This window comes from Eumetopias jubatus, unplaced genomic scaffold (assembly GCF_037043125.1).
Source record: "Eumetopias jubatus isolate StellerSeaLion01/CBP00866 unplaced genomic scaffold, mEumJub1_p1.0 scaffold_1, whole genome shotgun sequence".
NCBI classification, from domain to species: Eukaryota; Metazoa; Chordata; class Mammalia; order Carnivora; family Otariidae; genus Eumetopias; species Eumetopias jubatus.
Window position 1 is genome coordinate 54,181,431 of NW_028274807.1, and position 24,289 is coordinate 54,205,719.

The following is a 24,289-nucleotide window of genomic DNA, read 5'->3' on the forward strand; positions in this document are numbered from 1 at the left end:
AAGTCAAGTAACACATATTTTGTATGTTTTATGTATTATATACTGTATTCTCATAATAAAGTAAGCCAGAGAGAGGAAAATGTTAAGAAAATCATAAAGAAGGGAAAACACATTTATAGTATGTATTGAACCATAAAAAAAATCCACATATAAGCAGACCCACAGAGTTCAAACCCATATTGTTCAAGGGTTAACTGTATTCTTTTCCTATATATTCACCTTTTGGGTTTTGTTTTGGTTAATATTAAAATTAATTTTTCACCAAGAAAGTTGATAAAAGTAACCTAAAAGCAGACTGATACTGACTGAAATTCTGCTGTTTCATACACACGATATTTTCCACACCATTAATCGATGAGTGTCCTCAGGGAAAGATTTTTAAATGTGTTTAGCATTTAACTTGCCTCCGTTAAAATGACAAACAGGTCAAATACACTAAAAAGAATAAATAAACCCCTAAATGACCATAACAAAATCTACATATAAGTTATTAAAACCTAGGGTTCCATTATAATCTATAGTTAAGATCTTAAGGTATGATGCAGGCACCTGAAGATTTTTTTTACAACTCTACCTATTTTAGGTTGCAATCATCCTTTAGATTGTAACCTCAACTTTATTCTCTTTAGGGGGAGATGGAGGGCTAAGCAATAATCCATCCTGAAGCTGAATAACCGAATCCACATTCATCAGAAAAGAGTGAGAATCAATCTGGCAAGTTCCCCAAGCTTTCATTTGATCCATCCAGCCTTGAAACTTACATGACTATGACTCAGTCATGTTCCTGACTTATTATAAGGGACAGATTTTCACATCTTTCCTATTCTCCAAGTTCAAACACTGTCTAGGAGGAAATTCCAAGTATAGGTCACAAAAGGCACAAATACGGTTAAAAAAAAACAACTTTGTCTAGACATATGTCAGGTTTTCCATTTAGACCTATGCATACCGTTATCTAAATAGAATTTGAAAGTTCTGCAAAGGGCTTATAAAATAGAAACTGTGTTTCAAATGTACTTCACAATCAAACATTTATGAGACTCTTCCAGGTTTAAAACACACAGAAGAGCTACTAAGATCAAGTGGCAAGAATTCACCTTAAAGTACAGATGTTCATGCAAAAAGGCAGACATATCATTCTTAACAAAAATCAGAGTGTGAACTTCATATAAAATTCCACCTTTTCAGACTTAGAAGAGCTCTAGGAGAAAAATAATGCCAACGACAGTCACAAAAATAAACCATCAGCAAATGCTACTATTGAGAGTGTTTTACCACAGAATGGCCTTTTCAAACCTTGGCATATAAATACACTCCATGTTGGAGGTAACTGTTGTTCCTGTTAATTGGTTCAACTGCTACTTCTTCTCAAGGCTACCTTCCTCTTCCTTAAATTAAGCAGCTATTTCTACCAAATATATTAGTGGGGTCTAACTTATGCAACCATAGGCAATGAAAGAGTATCTCCAAGTTTTCTTTAGTGAACCTTTAAAAAGTTTCTTCTGATTCATTTTCTTGCTTACGATGTAGGTCCCACACTAAGTGTGGAGAAAATATCTTGTTGCTAACACAGCTGCCAATTTTTTCAGTATAGCTAAAGGGTCAGGAATCTGATATAGACGCCAGAGAACTCAATAATCTCAAGGATCTGTTATTGGTGATTCTTTCTAGTCCTTTATTAAGTAGACTTACTCTTATTTATCAAACCTATCAAAACTTTAAATGTAACAAAATAAATTCAAGTAATTTCCTAAACACTTAGCATTAAGATAAAGATAATATAACACCTTAACTGCAGGCTCTTATCAAACTCCCCTGCTGTTTGGCAAGACAATCTACACACGCTTTGGGGTGCCTGGATGCCTCAGTTGGTTAAGCGTCGACTCCTGATTTCGGATCAGGTCATGATCTCAGGGTAGTGAGATCAAGCCTGGCGTTGGGCTCCATGCTCAGTGTGGAGTCTGCTTAAGATTCTCTCCCTCTCCTTCTGCCTCCACCCCCTGCTCATGCACACTCACTCTAAAAAGAATTTTTAAATAAACAAATAATAAAAATAAATAAATAAAAATCAGCATGCTTTAAAGGATTTTCCTCAGCAAAAAAAAGAAAGAAAAATTATCTTCAGTCAAAAGTACTGAAATCAATATGCAAATAAAGTATGAGCAATAACACTATTTATACTTTTTTAAGACTTCATTTTTTTAGTGTAGTTTTAGTTTTATGACAAAACTGAGAGAGGTACAGAGAATTCCGTTATATCCCCTATCCCCACACATACATAGCTTTCCCCATTATTACCATCACTCACCAAAACAGTACATTTTCTACCAAGGATGAGCCTACACTGACACATCATAATCATCCAAAATCCCTAGTTTACCTTAGGGTTCACCCTTCATGTTGTATGCTTTGGATAAATGTATGACGCTCATCCATCATTATGATACCATAGAGTGTATTTTCACTGCCCTAAAAATCCTCTGTGCTCTACCTGTTCATCTCTCCTCCACCCTTACCTCTGACAATCACTGATATTTTTTTGTCCCCACAGGTCTGCCTTCTCCAGAATGTCATATAGTTGGAATCATACAGTATGTAGCCCTTTCAGATTGACTTCTTTTAATATGTATTTAAGTCTCCTCCATGCCTTTTCATGGCTTGACAGTTCATTTATTTTTATTGCTGAATAATAGTCCATTGCATGGATGTACCACAATTTATCCATTCACCTACTGTAGAACAGTAAAGCTGCTATAAATATCTGTGTGCAGGTTTCTGTATGGACATAAGTTTTCAACTCCATTTGGATAAATACCAAGGAGCACAATGCCAGGTCATATGGAAAGAATGTATTTAGTTTTGTAAGAAATTGCCAAACTGTCTTCCAAAGTAGCTGTACCATTTTGCATTCCCACCAGCAATGTATGAGAGTTCCTGTGGCTCTACATCCTCATCAGCATTTGGTGTTGTATGTATATTTTTAACACAAACTTATAACCCTAATGCTGCCACAAAGGAATACCATATAGATGGGAAACTATCACATTTTTGACAATAAATTAGAAATTCTAAAATTTTCCCCTTTTACACCTTCTATAAAATAATTAAATACAGCAAGCTACTTCTCAGAAATGAGCTAGGTTGATTAATTCATTTGTTTTAGAAATATTTACTATGCACCTACAATGTAGCAGGCCCTTTTATTAGCCCAAATCACACAAATCAAGTACAGGTAGAAGTTTATGCAACAATAATTGATTATGCACCTACTATGTGATAATCACTACTCTAAATGCTGGCATTGAACAAAATAGCCAAATCCAAATACTCCTGCCTCAAGGCCCTTATATTCATATGTGTGTGTGTGTGTGTGTGTGTGTGTTGGGAAGGAGCAGGAGTAAGGATGGAATGTTACTCCCTGATCTTCTTTCCCAATTCAATAAATAAAAGGTATGGGTCTAATTTAGCCTAAAAAAGCCCCTTCATGTATTTAATCTTCAAATTCATGTGAATAAAACATGACATGTCCCTCTAGCCACCTGAAGAAACAGCTAATGTTATAGATACTCCGTTTAGGTTTTGTCTCCTTGTAACTGATATAAAGGACATACAAGACAAAATGTAGGTTGTAGTTGATAAATTTCTAGTGAAATTACCAGATCAACCTGGAGATCAAATAAAATCTACCACCTTAGTTTCCATGATACTCCCAGGATGGGATTCAATATGCCCATATAGGTCTACACAGACCTCAAGTCTATCTAACCAACAAAACCCAAAAATCTATGAATTCAATATCTGCTTAAAGACATGACATTTAGATGATCCCTTACTGACTGATTAGTGAGTTGGTGGTCAGATAAGAAGGCTAACCAGTGAAGGGTAATGCATACTAGATTAAGAATAAATCATAAAGGGAGATGTGTTTGATTTCATTATTATAGTGCGATTTTCTGACAACTCTAGGAGAGTAGCTGTAGGATCTCTTTGGTATCTGTTAAGTTGCTAATCAACATTGTCTTTGAATCAGGATAAAGCACATCTGATCACTTTTAAAGTGAAAGCACAATTTCAAAATTTTTAATTTAAATTTAATTTTAAATTTTAAATTAAATTTAAACTAAATTTAAATTACTGTTTTATGAATATTTAACATACTCATTAAAAAAAAAACACTGAAGGCTTTGTAAATCTGGTGCTGGAGAAAAAGGAACATTAATGCCAATTATAAACCGATTACTTGCCAAGAGGCAAGTAAAAGACTCTTACAATAAACTCCATACACTATCCAACTGGCTTTGATGAAACAACTTTGTAAACATGAATACTGACACATGCCTGGTCTATAGGACCCAGAAATAAAAAAGCCCAGGCGCTATGCAGTAAGTACTCTGAATGCAGAAGATTAAAGAAGATGATGTCCAACATGCTAACTTCCTTTTCTTGGTTCCAAATGTTCCCTGGTCTTGTGGATGGTGCCATAACTTCAGAATGTATGCAGGAAGTTGGGACGCTTGCATTTGGAAAGTGTCGAAGGAATAACAACTGCATTTCTACAAGCGTACACCGCTGAACTCTAGTTTTGTTCAGTTCCTCCTACAGTAACACCAGGGCATAAAAACATTCTTAATAACAGAACTGTGATAATTATGTGGCAAGGACCAAGGGAAAGCACTGGAAGTTCAAGATTACTGAACAGAATTCAGAGTAAACTTAATAACAAAGTCCTATTAATAGAATCCATCAACCAGGTCACAGAATGATTCTTTGTAATATTACTTATTGTGATGGTATTTTTACCTTCCTGGGTAGAACTTTCCTAGTGCAAGTTAGTATATGTCCTCATTTCTTCAGAATGATTTTTCTAATCTACAAAGAAATTCCCTGTCCCATTACATTCTTTTTATGTGTGCTCATGGTCTAATTACTTTCAGTATTTATACGGTAGTCCTAAAAATTGGATTCAAGGACTTACTAGGATTTCAAAGCTGTTGTGAGGACTTTTTTCCTTGAATTTCCTAACAATGATTTCCACATGAACATAAAACCAAATGCCTCTGAGCAATAACCAAAATCTTTGTGGAATAACCTTGAGAAAGGATTAGAAAAGTTAGAAAACGACATGAAGGATGCCTAGAATGCATGAATTTGAAATAAATGACAGCAGTCCTTGCTTGGTCCACTTCCAATATTCGTGAATTTCAGTTACCATGGTTTAGTTAAATAACACAAATGCCCCCAAATTACAGTACAAATTTCAGCTACCACAATACCACAATATATTAACTAAGTACTTGGATGAAGTGCAAACTTCACTGCTATCTCTTTACTCCACAAATCACCCTGTTAATATCAGGTGTGTATCAGGATCAGTGACCAATCATGTCACTTCTTTCAAAGACCGTTGGTGACTACTCACTGAACACCTGTTACTCAGTTCATGCACAGACAGCAGAGCATGTGTGTTGTGTAACTTCCTTGTCTCCCAGTAATAAATCAATGTGATATTTTACGATGGATTATCAAAGGAGGAAGCAGGGCAGCAAAAATGAAAGAATAAAGAAATATAAAGTAATAATGTTGGAAGTGAGATTCAAATAAAATGTAAATGACATCACAAAATAACTGACTGTGGGAATGTCAACACTACTGCCATTCAAGAAACTCTAGATATACAGTCAGAGAAACTCAGTAAAAGTGAACTTATTCGCATAAATCAGGACAGTGAGTAGGTTGTGACAAAAGGAATGCAGATGTCCCAGAAGTGGTGACTCTGGCAAAAAACTCCACATAAAAGAAATTCTTGGAGATATTGTATAACACTATAAATGCAAAGGATAAAATGTTGGAAGCTGATCCAAACCTTAAAAGGAGTATGACAATTCACTGAGGCATAAAAAAAGATGCTTGCTCTGTATTCAAAGTTATATAACAAGAAGGAGGCAAGCACCGTTCAAACTACTCTTGATGGAACACTTCAATTCTCAGTGTTTCTAATGTTTCAATTTACCATGTACTAAATAGTTTTACTTTTCCCCATTTCCTAATAGTGTTATTACTGACAGTAAGAGGGTTTTTAATGTTTTGACAAAAATTTTAAAGGTCATGGAGCAACAGTAATTTTTTTGCATTTATTTTAGATTGCTTTGCAGAGTTTCAGCTCATTTGGTCATGTTTATGGTCTCACAGCTTTGTGTAAAGACAAGTTCAAAGGAAGGAAAAGTAAAATAGATATGCCTGACTCAAAGAATTTCAGAATGTTGTAGTCCCTGGTATGGAACTGAACCTTAACCCTATAGGAACTAGAGATCTTGGTGAGCAACACTTGAAATCATTTATCAAACATCTTAATGACAGAAATTACCTGGTATACTACACCAAAGACAAAGGAAGAATCTGGAAATCAGTCAGTAACTTAAGTATCATTGGCATGGGAAACTGTGAGTTGGTATAATTTTCAGAACAAAAAGCAAGTGCCCAAAATGTAATACTTCTGGAGATCTGTGACTTTGGTTAAGACTCAGTGTTTGATTATAGTTATCTTTGAGCTGTTTGCTAAGCATTAAGATTCTGCTTAAAAGTTTGTAAGTTAAAGATAAAGGCAAAGATGTTTAGGAACATTTCCCTGTAAGAAACCTTTGTCTTCAAAACATGGTCTAGGGCTCACCAAGTCCTGGCTTGGCTTCAGGAGTTTAAAAGTCTTCTCAGGCTTCTTCCTCAGTAGGATCAGTGGCATCCTGAGATACAGTTCAAGATACATTTCTGGTAGAAAGTAACTCTTTCCCCTAAAAATGAAGGCACAACCTGTTCTTTACTACACATTTAGCCTATGGAAAGTCCAAGTTGAATCTTGGACTACCAAAAGACTGACATACAGAACTAGAAAAGCCACTGTGGAAAACCTCCTGTGATCAAATACAGACCATAAACGGTAACCTGAAACAGTTAAGGACAACTAGAAATCCAGAAAGTGAAAGTCATGGGTCTGAGTTACTATTAATAACTCAGGGACTATATGATAACCACACTCTAAAAAATACATAACCAAATGGCAAGTGGAAAACAGTGGGGCTCTCCTGTTTGGTGAACCCCCAGGCCATAAACAGGAGGCCTTTTTTTTTTTTTAAAGGTTTTATTTATTTATTTGGCAGAGAGAGAGAGAACAAGTAGGCAGAGAGGCAGGCAAAGGGAGAGGGAGAAGCAGGCTCCCCGCCGAGCAGGGAGCCCGATGCGGGGCTCGATCCCAGGACCCTGGGATTATGACCTGAGCCGAAGGCAGCCGCTTAACCGACTGAGCCACCCACAAGAAAGGGTACCCAAAAAAAGGTAGACTCAGATCCATGACTCGCCCAAAAATGGGACAGAAGGCACAGAACATGCACACTTACATGTTTCCTCAACTGAAAAGTGCATGCTACAAAGCCAGGAGCAACATGCATTTCATTTCCACATCTCAGGCCTCTACGCCCATGCCTAACAATCAGTAGGCACCCTGTCAATACATACTTGTTGAATAAATTAAAGTAGGTCTACATTCTGCTCTGTCAGTAAGTTTCATCTACTGAGTATGTGTAACCAGATACAGGTTAACTCTCCCTGAAAAAAAAAAAAAGTTCTCAAAATAAGTCCAAGACAGGGAGGTAGTACACTGTAGTGGTAAACAGCACTGGTTCAAATCCCAGTACCACCAGAGAAGAACTGGGGGACTGTGGGCAAACTGCCTAACCTACCTGAGCCTCACGTTTTTATCTACAAAATAGGAACGAGAACGATGACACCTAACCCCACCGAGTTCCTGCGGGCTGGAAATGTGACTGCAGAGGTCAGTGCTTTTCAGCATCTACTGTACAGAGCAAGGGTTCCACAAATTTGTAGGTACTCTTATCATAAACACCTTTCAATGGGAGTCCAGACTGAGTGAATCAAGCATATAGGCCCTCATCCACATTCCCCCCAACATTTACTTGTTCTAAGGAGAGCCTAAAAAAAAATTGCCACCAAAATATTTTTTGTTTCATAAGCATGTTTTTTAAAATATGATCAGTGGAATAAATATAAAAAAGAGCATTCAACCTAATACAAACTGAAAATTAAAACAAGATTTTTTTTCACCCATCAAATTATTAGCAAAGATTTTAGAATTATGTCAGGATTATGAGGTAAAAAACAGATATCTTCATCTGTAGTAATTGATACAAAGTTTCAAGAAAACACTTTGGCAGTATGTATCAAGAGCCTTAAAATAGCTCTGCCATTTCCAGTCTTACATATCTTTAGCAGAATCATTTCCACAGTATCAAAAAAAATTGGAAACATCCTTAATATCCATCAAGATGAGAGTTAAGTAAATGAGAGCACAGACAGCTATAAAAAGATTTTGAAAACAAGGGGGGGAAATCAGGGTATAAATATATCAGTTACATGAGGCCATTTATGGTTTTCTTTTTTTAAGAAACATAACAAAAATGCACAGAAAAAAACTGAAAGGGAAGGAGGAAACCCACTAGAATACACCAATAATTTATTTCTAGGTTGGGAGGCTTCAGATTTTTGTTTTTGCTCTCTAATTTACTATTTTTTAAGTGAGAAAGCTTGTAAAGCTTATTTTGTGAAAATATGGCTGACAGAGAACAGACTGACTCCTCGTTCATTCAATAAAAATAATGTCACTAACGATAATGCCACAATCAGCAAACTTCAACCAATCCAAAGGCAACAAATCACACTACTGTGAAATAATTTCATTATCTTAAAAAAAGGCTATTCTCTCCCTCAGTCATATGACACGGGCTTAAGGCCTGAGTCTGCCAATAAAGATAAAGGCTTTCCCTAACATCAGGATAGACTGAATAGGTCTTGATGCTCTATCAGTCTTTTTTGTGATATAAAAGGCTTACCAAAATTCTAAGAAAATTTCCACAAGAAGTCTAGACACTTTTTTGAAAATAAAAGTTGTGAAATATCTTGACAGTTGTCACTGTCAGCCCTTTCTTCCCTTTCTTTGCTTTTAGACAAAAGTTGAGAACAGCTTTGAAATCACAAAGCATTTTCCAGAGTGCCGTACATGGAGAAGAGACCACAGAATATATAATCAGTCATCTCTCTTCCATTTTCATCACTTCAGATTTCTGGGTAAAAGTAAAATTCATGAAATATACAATAGGCCAATCCACTACAACATTTTACTAGCTTTCACTTTTTTAAAGGTTGCAGAGTGAAATCAATGAGATCAGCATTATTCACACCTTACCTTGTATAAATGCTAACTGGCCTTGAATGACTGACCATTTCATTGCACGATAGGGAGATGAGGAATAAATTTTACATGTTAGAAGTTTAAATGTTTTAGACTGTCACCTCAGAACCTCACCAATTTAGTAAATTTCTTTTACCAAACTGGTAGGGAAATAAGGTTGAGTGTAAGTATCAACCAGAATATATATTACCTTTTTACCTAGTAGTGACAATTCCACATTGTTGATGCTAAATCTGAAATAGCATCAAGATTTACCCTGAGAAGTTTGGTCACGTGACTATTACAGCAAAACATGATCAAAACCCACAACTCATCCGTGGCTACTCCCTTAGAGGCTGCAGAATCATAGTAAGGATGATAAAATATGGTTCAAATGTGGCTTTTCCTAGGATGACCACATGTACACAGACAAGTGCAAACTAGGAAAATAAAGACAGGGCAGTCTTAATGCTCAAAAGTACAATATCCTACCCTAACACTAATGTAGGGGTGTGACCATCTCTTTGCCAAAATAATGTGTGTAAAGGCTCTGAAAAAACTATACTCTGTATGAGTTTAAGGTATTGTTATTATTAGGATTCCCACTATTCATTCTTAGGAAGTTTAAAAAAAAAAAACCTTAGGAATTAAACATGAACTGCAGCAAACTGTGGGGGAAAATACACACTTCAAGAATACTGAGACTGTATATTATTATTTATCACATTATCACACTTCTTAATACAACTCAGACAAAATATTTCACTAATATTACTTCCCAGAAATAACGTTTTCATCATTAAAACATAAATAAAAAATAGAAATAAATACTTACTCACAATACCAAACTGTCCCCAAGACAGAAGTACAGCCAAAATTGGGAAAATAACAATGAGGATATTTTCATTTGGAGAAAACCATGAAACTGGGAAGAAAACAAAAATCACAATTAATATTTACTCTAATCACATTAAGTCCTGCTATGAATGGTCAACAATATATTTTTATTGTGAAGATGGAAAATAAAAATAACTTATTAAAGCTGTGGCCTTAAAATAATTACAAATTACACAAACAGTTCACTTATACAGCAAATTTTATGAAACAAGAAGCCAGTTTAAGTGTTTTTTTTCCACATTTTCCCTAACCTATGATTTATGGAAGGAGACAATATGGCACAGGAGCTGAGAACAGGGCTCTGCAGCCACGAAGCCTGGCTTGAAACCTAACTCTACATTATAAGCTTTGTGAGTTTGGACAAAGTCTTAACACCTCTCTGTTCTTTAGTGATCTCAACTGTCAAACCAGTACAACATAGTACCTATGCCTCGAAGGACTATTGTGACTATTAACAAAGCTACTACGTGAAAAGGGCTTAAAATGAGGGCTCCTGGGTGGCTCAGGTGGTTAAGCGTCTGCCTTCTGCTCAGGTTGTGATCTCAGGGTCCTGGGATCGAGTCCCACATCAGCCTCCCTGCTCAGCGGGGAGTCTGCTTCTCCCTCTCCCTCTCCCCTCCCCCCATCTGTGCTTTCCCCCTCCTCTCTCTCTCAAGTAAATAAATAAAATCTTAAAAAAAAAAAGAAAAAAGAAAACGGCTTAAAACAAAAGCTTGGCTATGTACCAAATAGTCAACCTTCACTACAATGATTATAATGTTATTAAGGAAGTTTCTGTTAAGTGGGTCACATGTTACCTAGACAGTGAAAACAGAGCCACACAGTCTACATGAAGGAAACTGTGACATTAAGACTTCAAATAATTTGAGAACTTTTAGAACATTAAGTTTCATTTCATCTTAACACGTAAGACACTGATTTTATCTGTGAAATTTCTTTTTTAACAATAAAGCCAAATAAAAGCACCAAAGACATTTCAAAGTTTGCCTGTACATGGGGAATTAATTTACTGTTTGAAGAACATTCCTAAACATTGCCCAAAGCAAGCACTGGTGGTTCCTCTGAAATCAACCCTATTCATTGAAATCCTCCCGGGCTCTGCCATTCTGTATTGGCATGTGAAGAACCTTGTGGGCTTTCATACCATAACGATACATTTCTTGTATTAACCTTACATTAAAACCTGGCAAATTTTCGCAATATACAGAATATAACACTATAAATTCTTAGAGATACTACCTTTACAGAATCTAGCATTTCGCCCTATACATAGTAGAGACCCCATAGGTTTGCTGTTGAAGGTTCTAATAGTCATGAAATAGTTCGGTGAGTGAATGGAAGACTGTGTTTCATTTTTTGCAGATCTCTAGCAAGAGACAGATTTTTCAGATACTCTGAATCAATACCTTAATTTCCAACTGTATTACTGACTATCTTCTTACACCAAAGAAAACCTATTTTAATTTGGCCTAAAATCCTACCAGGAAAAAATTTTGTAAATTATGCTTAGGTTTTCACATCTAATGCCCAATTTGATAAAAGCTCTATGACCTAATGACTATTCCTAATCAATTTATTTTCCCTATCCATTTTCTCTATTATTTTGTTTTGAGTTGTCTATATTAACTCCTCAAACCCTCACGATTATTGTATAAGGAATTATCAACCCCTCCTTAATACTGAGGAAACTGAGGCACAGTGCAAAGATCTTTTTTCATTTTTATTTTTTTATTATGTTCAATTAGCTAGCATATAGTACATCATTAGTTTTTGATGTAGTGTTCAACGATTCATTAATTGTGTGTAACACCCAATGCTCATCACCACATCTGCACTCCTTAATACCCATCACCCGGTTACCCCATCCCTCTACCCCCTTCCCTATGGATAAAGGGCTGGTATCCAAGATACATAATGAACCAAGAATCTTAAGTATCTGAAGTTTTCATGTCCCAAATGGACTTCTGATACCCCTCCACCTACTTCACCAAACCTCCCCTTCTCAGGTTTCCCCATTTTGGTAGTGCTGACTTCTCCAATTACTCAGACCAAAAACCTTAGAGTCATCCTTGACTCCTTGGTTTCTCTCACACCCCACACCCAGTCCCACAGCAAATCTCATGGGCTCTACATTCAAAATACAGCCATTATTGGATCAACATAATCAGTATGTGTTTAAGATGAGCTGACAATGAAATGTTCTTTCACTGACCTCCCTCCCTATGCAACAAAACAATCTCAGGATATATTGATAGAAACCTATTAATACAAGGTGTGTCTGACCACAATATTTATTGAAATCACACCATGGATAGGGTATTCTAGATACTTAAGGCCCAACAGGGAACATGGCAGGTGGGGCCATGAGCTCGAGGAGGAGGAGGAATTGAAGACCAGATTTTTATGGGTAGTAAGGAGGGGTCTCCGGGGTGAGGAACTGGATCTGAGCCACATGAAGACAGGGAAGAAGAGACACCAAAGGAACAGCAAGTTCAAGCAACTAAATGGTGGCTAGAATTTAGTGATACAAGAGGAGATGGGAAGAGTCTTGCTGGAGAAAGATCATGTTGGGTCTTAATAGCTTGTTATGAGAGTTTAGATTTTATTGTAAGAGCAATGATTGGAAAGTGATTGGAAAGCTTCAAACAGGGGAGAAAAATGACCATGATTCATTTAAAATCTTTGCCAGCCAGGTGGAGAATGGATTACAGAAGCAGGATCGATCAGAAAGTTGCTGCAGCAATTGGGTAGTGGCAGGAAGACAAGGTGTGACCCACAAACACAGTCTTGAGTACATTTCCACTCATCACATTTAAAGACCTAACAGGGAATTGTTCCAAAGGAAGGTGACTAGAAGGGGGATCCTGAAACCATTAGCAATGGCTGGAAGAACTGGGGATTTCAATCTTAGAGAAGCAGCAGCTTGGGAGGGAAATACCATAGCTCTCCTTGTGAGAAATTACAGGGACTGCAAATTCTAGCCTGACTTAAGTTAGAACTGCCTACTAATAGACCAAGATCCTTTGGGAAGTAAGAGAGTTTCCTCATGTCAAGTGTTCAGGTAAGAAGGCTGAATGATAACTTCCTAGGGCGTGACAGAAGTAATTCATGAATTAGACGGTGAGAGACTAAATGATTAGTGGAGGAGTCCAAGCCTCTCTGTGGAAAAAAGAAGTGTAAGGGACATTTCAGTGACATACAGAAGGTGGGACTATAAAACAAAAAATACCATCGTCTAAGTGATTCTTAATTGAAACTCATCAGAAGGTTTATTCACACTTCACATACACTCCCCTCTCAGACTCACCCCAAGATTCTAATATTTTCTCCATAGTAAATGCGTGTGTGTGTGTGAGCATGCACACATGTATGGAGGGGGTGTTCTGTCATTCTCTCAGTTCAAAATCACTGCTGCACACCTCTGCCATAATTTATCTCTTCTCACTGACATGAATGTGTTACTTCTCTCTAATTTGTTAAGATGGAGAGTCTGAGGATCACCACATTGGACATTCAAGAACCAAATGAGATGCTGGGGGGAAAAAAGCCCATGTTTTATATAAAACCACTTATATGTCCATTAAGCTATTGATTTGTTTTGGTACTATTGTCAGATGACTTTAACTTTTGTTCCTCAATGGGAGAAAAGAGACAAGATACTTCTCTAAGGTCCTTCTCAAATTTTTCTTAGTGCCTTCTATGGCACTAAGAAAATAAGCTTAAAATGGACTAAGAACAATATCAGATATTTTTCCACTTTAGGAATAAGAAAGATAATCCAAAGGCAATGCTATTCCATTCAAGCTATGGCTGACAACTCTGCCCATTTTTCTTTCCCAATTCCTGTTCAGGTAGTGTGGCTCTCAGGAAGATGAACTCATTAGTGGAAAAGCAAAGAAATGATATTAAGAGGGTATGGTCTATGAATGAGTGTTTAAATTCTTCTTCCCAGCCTAAGTGTTATAAAAACCCAATACTTCTTTCCTTTATCACTGTCACCTTTTCCTTTATCACCTATCCCATCCAAAATGGGATAACTGGAAAAAGTGAAAAGATCACTTTAATCAGTGTAAGTGTGCCTTTCCTTCAAATATATACATGGTAAACCTTTACAAACACCAGTTTCTACAAAAGAAGATCACGATAAAATTTACAACACTAAAATTCAAGCCAAATTTTTACTTGATGTTTCAGGATTGTGATGACTTTTTTGAGTTGTTGACTTGGCGAGGCTACAGTCCCTGATTACTTACATAACCCAGAAATCTAAGGTGGCTCCCCAAATCCCTGCTCCCTGCAATCAGCCTTTTGTAATTCCTTCCCCCTTGAAGAAGGGATGGGACAGTGAATATGATGGACTTCATTCCCATGATTATGTTGTGTCATACGTCAAAAGGGATTTTGATGGTGTGATTAAGGTGCCCAACCTGTTGGCTTCACAAAAGAGCAATTGCCTATGGGAGAGAGGGGGCTGGTCTAATCAAATGAGCCCTTAAAAGGGCCTGTGGTCTTCCTGGAAAAGAATTCAATATGTGAGAGGGATTCTACAGGAGGAAGGATCTTCTCGGCTGAGTTTACATATGGAAGAGGCCATGTGGCAAGGAATGAAGCAACCTCCAGGAGCTGAGAGGAGCCCCTAGTGGACATCCAGCAAAGAAACGGGGACCTCCATCTCATAATCACAAGGAATTGAATTCTACCACAATCATGTAAGCTTGGAACAGGACCCTGAACTCCATATGAGAACACAGCCTGGCCGACACCTTGATTTTAGCCTCGTAAGACTTCTTGTGGAGAACCTAGTTACACCATGACCAGAACTGTAGCCTACAGAACTGTGAGCTAATAAATGGGTACTGTTTTTAAGCCAGTACATTTGTTATTTGTTACACAGCACTAGAGAACTATTGCAAGGATCTTGCAATGCCCTCATGCCAACATCATGAGCATAATGTATATCATGTTGACAATGATGGAAATGGCAACTCTACTGAATCTGAACTTACTTTTTTAAAACAAAACCTTAATAACTTACTTGGAGAAATGTAAAATTTTAAGCCTCCACGTTTTTGTATTATTAATAATATCGATACAGATATTAATGGCAAATTTTATAACTATTATTTACATTTAGTATTTAGTCATTTACAAGGTGTTTTGAAAGAAACCATGTAGCATGGTGGTAAAAATCTTGGGTTTTGAAGATAGATCTAGGTTAAAATCCTGGCTGTGACTCAAATCTTGAACAAGTAGTTTAAATCTAACCTGTTTCCTCAAATGTTAAATGGCAAGACCCATGTCTATCTCCTAGAGTTCTTGAGAAGATCACAGGATACAACATACATGAAGTATATTGTATGTGCTCAAATAAATGTTAGGTTATTTTACTGTTCTTATTTATACTGCTATCATTTCCTTCAAAATAGGGATCATGTCTTAGTCATCGCTGAATCCGTAGTGTCTAGCACAGTGCCTGGCACATGGCAGGTACTCAATAAATCTTTTTAAGAAAGAGAGATATTAACTTAACATACATCTCAAACAATTCTGTCATGGAAATGGTATCCCCATTTTACAGATAAAACTGAGGACCACACAGAGGTTGAGTTTCTGAAATAAGTCTTCTTAAACTAGAAAGTGGTAAAGTATAGAAAAAGCTTTCTAAATTCAAGTCCTGTGCTCCTTGCATGGTACGATACTATACACAGACACCGGAGGCATATAAAACTCTAATTCATATATAGTGCTTGTACATATTCCATCTTAGTGCTCAAAAAAAGAACACAAATGGTCACTATTACTCCACATTCCACTAAGTAGAATTCTCTATTAAGTAATTTCTATTCCTCCTTTATGCCTACATTTGCAAAAAAGCACAACATAGTAAAAATGGTTTCTACCGCCTAAATCCCCAAAGTCCACATGATGGGTATGTATCTCTACTACAGTAACTTTGCATTCCACAGTAAGAGTCCTGCCCCAAATTAACATTTCTGAGCAGAAGAGGTTTCTTTCTTTCTTCAGTCAAAAAATGAGTATAAAACAGAGACACCACCAGATGCTGGCAAGGATGTGGGGAAACTGGATCGCTCATATCCTGTTAAGAATGTAAAATGAAAAAAAAAATTTTTGGAAAACAGTTTGGCAGTTTCTTTAAAAACTAAGCATAACCCAGTAGTCATACTTCTGGCCATTTATCCAGAGAAATGAAGAAGACTATGTCCACAGAGAAACCTGTACACAATTGTTCATAGCAGCTTCATTTGTAAAAGCCAAAAGCTAGAAACAACCAAAATGTCCTACAATAGGTGAATGGTTAAACAAGCTATGATATATCCATACCATGGAATACTACTACTTAGCCAAGAGAGCGAGACAAACAGAGACACACAGAGAGAGAATGAACTATTGATACAAGCAACAACTTGTATAGTTCTCAAGGGCACTGTGCTGACTGAAAAAAGCCAATCTCAAAATACTGTATGATTCCACCTATACAACATTATTGAAATGACAAAATCACAGCCACAGAAACCATATTAATGCTTGCCAAGCTGGGGGTAGTTGGGTGGGGGAGGTGACTATAAAGAGGCTGCATGAGGGAGATCTTTGTATCAATGGAGTAGTAGTTCTGTATCTTGATTGTGGTAGTGGTTACTTAAATATATACATGTGATAAAATGACCAAGAAATATACATACATTGTTCCATTGTGAACTTGCTGGTTTTGATATTTTACTACAGTGACATAAAAAGTAATCACTGGGGGAAACTGGGCAAAGAGTAGATAGTACCTTTCTGTTCTATCTTTGCAATTTCCTATGAACCTTTAATTATTTCAAAAAATAAAACTGGGTGCAAAGTCAAATGTCTGAGACCTCTGGTAGAGTTTTCTACATTCTCTGCAACAAAACAATACCTTCTCATTTTAATGGCCCGAAAGGTAAGTACAACTAATTTTTTTACAGGGTACTACTTTGAAAACAAAGATAAAATAATTACACTTTTATAAAATTATAAACTTTGTCTTCATCTCAGATATTGGTATCTCTTCCCCATCTACCTTCATTCCATTGTCAAGCCTTTCAAATTTCATATCTAGAGTTTAACAGTTTGCCTCTCAGTGACTGACACTACACTCCAAAATTACTGCTTCCCCTGGTCTTATTTTTCCATTCCCACAAAAGTATACATTCCTTCAGAAAAATTTCAGCTAGGTAGTAGATTATCTAATTCCAGTCGCTGTATCTGAATGATTAGACCCTGCTGAAAGGCATACATTTTCTTTAAAAGCTCCTTAGTCCAAATAAATATCAATTTATAAAGTTACAATGTAAGAGATTTTCTAGCAGAAACACCTTCCAAATTCTGCCAATCTGCTCTAAGCTACCTCCTGCCCATTCCTCACTGTACAGAAATCCCTCTCACAATATCCCAGGCCAGCTTCAACAACTTGTTATCTTACTTCATAAAATAAAGATCCCAGGAACACAATCAACATTTGCAAAGCACTCTGGCTGACACAGAACTTACACACAAGAGATCTCAGTTGATGCTCATTATACTGTAGGACACATAAAAGCAGGGATCTATTTTCATCCCCATCCCAGAGATAAGGTAACTTGGACTCAAGACAAGAAACTTCTCAAGATCATACAGGCAAATGATTAAGTTGCAGAATAGGGGACAGAATTCAGATCTCCTGATTTCCTAATCCTAAACCATGTCAAAATGCTCCATCAAACTAAACAGCCCACTCTCAATCTGGTAACAGACATTTTATAACCACGAACACTAGAAGAATAGAAGGTAAAGAGTTGATACAATTGAATTGTTCTAATCCCATCTAAAGCAGAGGTTCTCAAAGCATGGTCTAATCCTAAAATCAGCGATTGTATGTCTAGTGATTGTAAACATATTTCAAAACAGAGAGTCATAACGCACTTGTATGTAGTTGAAGAAATCAGCTGGCTGAGAAAGAATAGAAAAGAAACCAGGCTGTTTACTTCAGCTAACTACTGCTTTATACAACTCACCAAGCCAAGTTTGTGAAGAAAAAGCAGAATCATGGTGCTATAATCAAGGCTGAATTCAGATACACTTTATTGGATCTCTAGTTCTTCTAAATCTTGGCCAGTAAAAAAAATACCAAAGCAAAGCTAAGCACAGGAAACCTCAAGGACTCATCCATGATAACCTGATTTTTTAATCTCCTGATTCTCCTTCTAATCAATTCTCTGCATAGGGGACATGGCCAGGCCTTGTCAACCCTTGATCAAAGTGTAAGGTTAAAAAAAAAAAAAAAAAGGCCAGGGCGCCTGGGTGGCTCAGTTGGTTAAGCGACTGCCTTCGGCTCAGGTCATGATCCTGGAGTCCCAGGATCGAGTCCCACATCGGGCTCCCTGCTCGGCAGGGAGTCTGCTTCTCCCTCTGACCCTCTTCCCTCTCGTGCTCTCTATCTCTCATTCTCTCTCTCTCTCTCAAATAAATAAAATCTTTTTTAAAAAAAAGGCCAAATAATTGGAAAGAGACTGGAAAATTAATCACATGAAAGAAAGTACTTTTGATGGCAGCAAACAGAAATACAGAGTAGATGACCTCAGGACTGCTCACCCAAACAGAACAGTCCTTGGACCAAAAGTTTGAGAACCACACAATATACAAATTAGCCAACAACAAAGGGGTTTTACTCGGAAAAGTAGAAGAACAAATAATATAAAACTCATGATCTTAAAGCTGTTAAACATTACATCAACATTTATTATTAATAGGAGTACCTAGGCCCATTCTGCCCCATTTCTAACAGGGTCAGGATGCTACACGACAAATAAATGGGAAGCTTTTATAGAAATCTTACCAATTCGGTATTTTAGTTCTATGACGGTTTCGCCTTCTCTGCTTAATTCAGTTACTTCACAAGTGTAGTTTCCTACAACAGCTTCTTCCTTATCCATCTCCAAAGAGGCAATGCCAGTTAGTAATTTTTGTGGTACGATTTTTGTACTCTTAAACTTATCTCCATGAGTGGTCTTTTGTAGAGCTCCATTAAAGGTGAAAATGTCTTTTCCTTTTAATTTCCACTTTACATACATTTCATTAATGTTTGTTGCCTCCACATTATTAACAAAGCATGGGATGGTAACACTTTCATTGCAAGCAGTGTATTCTACAGATTTGGTTATGTTAAATATTAGCTGAGCTGAACCTGAAAAAGAAAAAGAAAATTGTTTCATTTCATTATAGAATTCTATACTTCAAAAATTGTTACAAATCCTTAAGATAAAAAGCAATGTTTCACTTGTTCATTTAAGCAAACAGTGCAACCACAGAGAAGACAGGCAAGATGAAAAAAATCCAAATTATTTTAATATTAATGTGCATAGCTGGTAGACAACATTGTAACTTTTACTTACTCAATCTCAGTAATACAAAGTATACATTAACATACATCTTGGGAATAAATGCAGCAACCCCGCTGGAACATGCAGGTGTACGATCTGGCTTTGGAGCTTTGAAGTAATCATTACTGCCTACTGACTGATGTAGAAAAATAGTGTCCTAACCATGGAAAAATTTTGAACAGAAAATCAAACCAAATATTATATTCAGTATATACTTCCTCCAAATAGAACTTGCTAAACTGATAGGAAGTTTATCCTTATGTTGCATTTCCAAAAAAGATGACGGGGTCTACTTTAATACAAAAAAGTAAACCAAATGAATCACATCACATCTCTCCACAAGGATGGAAAGTCTTAGAATGCTAAGAAGAAAAAACATTCTCTGTGGCTATTTTCCCATTGCAAAATACAGCCAGCAACAGTCATTTTGTATGTAAGTATTAGGAAGGTTTATATACAATAGAAAGGCATTTTCCCACCCCTATATTTCACTGAAACTATGGAACAACCATTTCCAAATATATATTACAGGTATTCTTCCTCCTAGAAACCATAAACCGCTCAAAAAAAAAAAGCTAAGAAACAAGTTAATACCAAGAGCGGGTACTGCTAATAAATAGGATATTTACTAGTCCTCTCTTATCCATGGCTATGCTTTCTTTGGTTTCCGTTACCTGTGGTCAACCACAGTCTGGAAGCAGATTATCTTCCTTCTGACACATGGTCAGACAATCCATAAGTAGCCTAACTCTAGGTCACAGCACCTTGCCTACATCCTTCATCTCACCATGTAAGCATTTTATCATCTCACATCATCATCAGAAGAAGGGTAAGTATAGTACAATAAGATATTTGAGAGAGACCACATTCACATAAATTTTATTATAGCACATTGTTATAATTGTTCTATTATTAGTTATTGTTGTTAATCTCTTACTGTGCCTAATTTATAAATTAAATTTAATCATAGATACATATAGAAAAAAATAGTATATGTAGGATTGGTACTATCTTTGGCTTCGGGCATCCACTGGCAGTCTTGGAACGCATCCTCTACAGATAAGGTGGACTACTGTATTCTACCAATACTTCTCCAGAGATTAAACTATCATTGCCTTACAAAAGAGGGACTGGAAAAGGAAATTCAATCACTTACCTTTCATCTAATATGTATGAGAATATGGAGAAATTATAGCTGTCTTCCATACTGTTCAACCATTTATCAACTCTTTTACCTAAGTAGTTAGCTAGCTCCTCCCTCAAAAAACAAAGCACTAACAAATACAAATAAAACATCAACTTCAATAGTTCATCCTTAAGATTTCTTCTCTCTACATTTATAAAATGGGAAAAGAAATCAGGAGCATCGGATGTTATTACTTTAGGAACATAATTATTATTCAGTAACTGCCCACTGAGTTGAATGCTAGGATGCAGTGGAATATGAAGTGGACAATGTTCAGAAAGCCTGAGTACAAATTAAGCAGTTCATTTAACTTTTCTATGCCTTGGCTTACTCTCTGTGAATAAGAGGATCAAAAACAAACACTGGGCTACTTCACAGAACTGTGGTGAGCATCAAAGGAGAAAATACCTGGGCAAGTGCTAACAATACCGTGCTATAAACACTAGGGGCAATACTATAAAAGTTAGGGGATATGGCATTTTACTGTAATGATCTGGACCTTCTCTGACTGGCAGGTCCAAACTGTTTTATTTCTGGGAATTTGCAGTTTGAACTAGCCTTGGGGATATCCATAGCGCACCTCTTCCCACTTCTCTACATTTCTTGCCATCCAAATATTAGGAAGCCTCCGGCAAAACCTGGACTTTCAGCTGCATTCTTCGAAGCCGTGGGCTTGGGAACTGTCTTCCCTGAAAAAGAAGCACTGGGGGTGGGGAGGGGAGGAACTACAGTGTACAAAAAGGAGAGAAGTAGGGGTGCCTGGGTGGCTCAGTCGGTTGTGTCAGACTCTTGGTTTCGGCTCAGGTCATGATCTCAGGGTTGTGGGACTGAGCCCCACAGCGGGCTCCACACTGAGCAGGGAGTCTGCTTGAGATTTTTCTCTCTCCCTCTGCCCGCCCTCCCCCCCCCCTTAAATAAATGAATATATCTTTTTTTTTAAAGATTTTATTTATTTGAGAAAGTGAGTGAGTGAGAGAGAGAGAGCGAGCACATGAGCAGTAGCAGAGGAAGAGGGAGAAAGAGAAGCAGTCTGTGCTGAGCAGGGAGCCCGATGCAGGGCTCCATCCCAGGATCCTGGGATCATGACCTGAGCCAAAAGCAGACGCTTAACTGACTGAGTCATCCAGGCGCCCCATGAATAAATCTTTTTTAAAAAAAGGAGAGAAAAAAGTATGATGCTGGAATCAGAAAGAAAGGAACGTGTCAGAAAATATAGTGAAAGGTTTTGAAATGGACAAAAAGATTACGGAGTGTCCTTTCAATGGAGTGCTGGGAATTGTGTGACAAATTCCTTGGGAATATTTCATTCTGTAGGGGCCTATGCCTTTCACTGTGTTTATCTGTCTGAGCTATTTTACAATTTTGGTAAAACTGATGGCAATGCAAATGATTTGTGTCCATAGAGATACAAATAAACTTTGTTCTGCAATTCACTTCTCCCTGGTGAAAGAAGAGAAGATTTCAAAAAACCACATTTTATTGCCTTGAGGATAATACTGCATCTATCTGAAAATTCATTTCACCATTCCTGATTGCCAATAAATGTGTCTGTTCTCTAAATCTTCTTTTAAAACTGAGATGGTTTTACCATCTTGCTGGTTTACTTGCTAATTAACATGTGAAATAAAATCTTTGATATGTGGTCATTTTGTATTTGTTTCAGTCAAGATTTAAAAATTATTTCTAAAAATTACCCCTTAATAAATAGATATAAGTAAAGAGCTCAGTTATCCTAGCAAACTTTTTTAGAAGGCTCTAAGTAAGAAGTGGTTGGTAAAACTCCACAATTTCATCTTATGTACAGAAAATGAATTTTCTAAAGAATACAGAAAGCACTAACTGTACTGCATTTTTTGTTGCAATAAAACAATCTTATAGCTGAAGCAGTTTAAGTAGAATAAATGCTATCAATAAAATTAAAAGTAAAATTGACCTAAATAAGCCATAACTTGAATAACCCTTGTGCTAATTAATAAATAAGGGTAGTCCAAAAATGTCACTCCACCAACTGTTAACTACAGCTTCATCCTCTATAAACATTTATTAAAAAAACAAAACTATTAAGTAGTAAAATTATCTGATTTGGGTTTTCTTTTTCCTGCTGCTTTCTGATAAAACATCAAAGTGAAAAAACAAGATTTAAAATATAGAGAGCAAATAAAAGTATGTAGATAATTAACATAAGGAAACTGATTAATCAAGAAATGCCTATAGCAGTCTAAATCAGATAGGAATAGGTAAATATAACTAACCATCAGTGATGCAAGAGCTACAGATAAATTAACAAATGAAATGGGGAAATTATTTTATATAAAATGCCAAAAATACTAGACTTCACAACCTCTATAAATACAGACCACCAACTGAAACCATCTCAGACCACAGTCCTGAAAACAGCTATTACATGTTGCAGAGACTACCAGCACACAAGTCTAGCTCTGAAATGTACAAATGCAACAAACACTTATTGAGAACCATCTGATCTGAAACACTGTGATAGGATGAGGGGATACAATGACAGAAAAAAATGGGAATTATCTTTTGGAAGCTTCCAATCCTCATTTGGAACAATGATACATACTTTTTATAACAGGAGGTCGGTCATAAGTGCTATCCTTTGGTATGAACAAAGTGTTATAGATGGGCAGGAGAGTAATCAGTCTTACAGATTTCTAAGAAAATTTGCATTGCTACTAGGGGAACAACAGAAGATTGTCACAGCTCCCACCCATCTGGGCCTTCAATCATTTATCTTTTTATATGTTCCATGCAAAACCTCTCTCTCTCTCTCCTTTGTAACCCTTAAACCACTCCCCTTTTGCAAAAGCTTATCCTGTACTCTCCAAAGAAGCCCTATTTCTTAATTTGAGTCCTTTAGATGAGAAGCCAGAAGCTTCCAAAACTTCCCACCTACAAAGTTACCTGCAACCCCAACTATCCACAGACCCCTCACATTCCTCCTCTTCACAACTGTATCCCTTCACCCATTAGTTTTCATTTCTGCCTCCACACCCACTAGTCACCCCAAGGACTTTCCCTAGTTGATTATCAGCTTCCTACACCCCCCATGCCGTTCATAGGTGTTTTTTAACATAAAAGAAATGCTTAAATATTGACCAACTTTTTAAAAAATCACTCATACTTGTCTCCTCCCTAGCATCCTAAAATAATAATCTAAGTGCATTTCTTCACCTCCTATTCACTTCTTAACTCTCTGCCACACGGCCTCTACCTCTTCTTCACTACAACAGTTCATGCCAAAGCCAATAATCCCTTATGAAAAATGGAATGTGCACGGTTTTTACTCTCTGTCTTGACTACTGTATAGTCCCTGAGCCAGTAGGCAGCTCCTTTTTTGCGCTTATCTCTTGGCCTCTGTAATAGCTCTTGATTTTGAAGTTCCTCTTATTGCTTTGTCCACCCCATTAGAGCTTTCTTTCTTTATTGAAATCTATTCCTTGACTCACAATAAATATTAGTGTTCCTCAAAACTTCATATCCAGCACTGCCCTCCTCCCAACCCCCTGGGGCCCACCATTCTCTCTTACTCCACAGTTTTAACTACCTACA

General features: G+C 36.9%; 1 protein-coding gene across 7 annotated transcripts in view; it reads right to left on the minus strand.

The window, feature by feature from the left end:
- Positions 1-24,289, minus strand: part of CD47 (CD47 molecule) — a 45,257-nt gene that overhangs the window by 14,076 nt on the left and 6,892 nt on the right. For all 7 annotated transcript variants that reach the window (XR_003610483.2, XR_003610482.2, XM_028110603.2 and 4 more), the window contains exons 2-3: positions 18,990-19,337; positions 10,071-10,160 (exon numbers count right to left, since the gene is read on the minus strand). Coding sequence is in view for 5 of the 7 variants with exons in the window: in XM_028110603.2 (XP_027966404.1) it covers positions 10,071-10,160; positions 18,990-19,337 (438 nt within the window). In the remaining 2 variants the exon portion in view is untranslated. The remainder of the gene's footprint in view (positions 1-10,070; positions 10,161-18,989; positions 19,338-24,289) is intronic.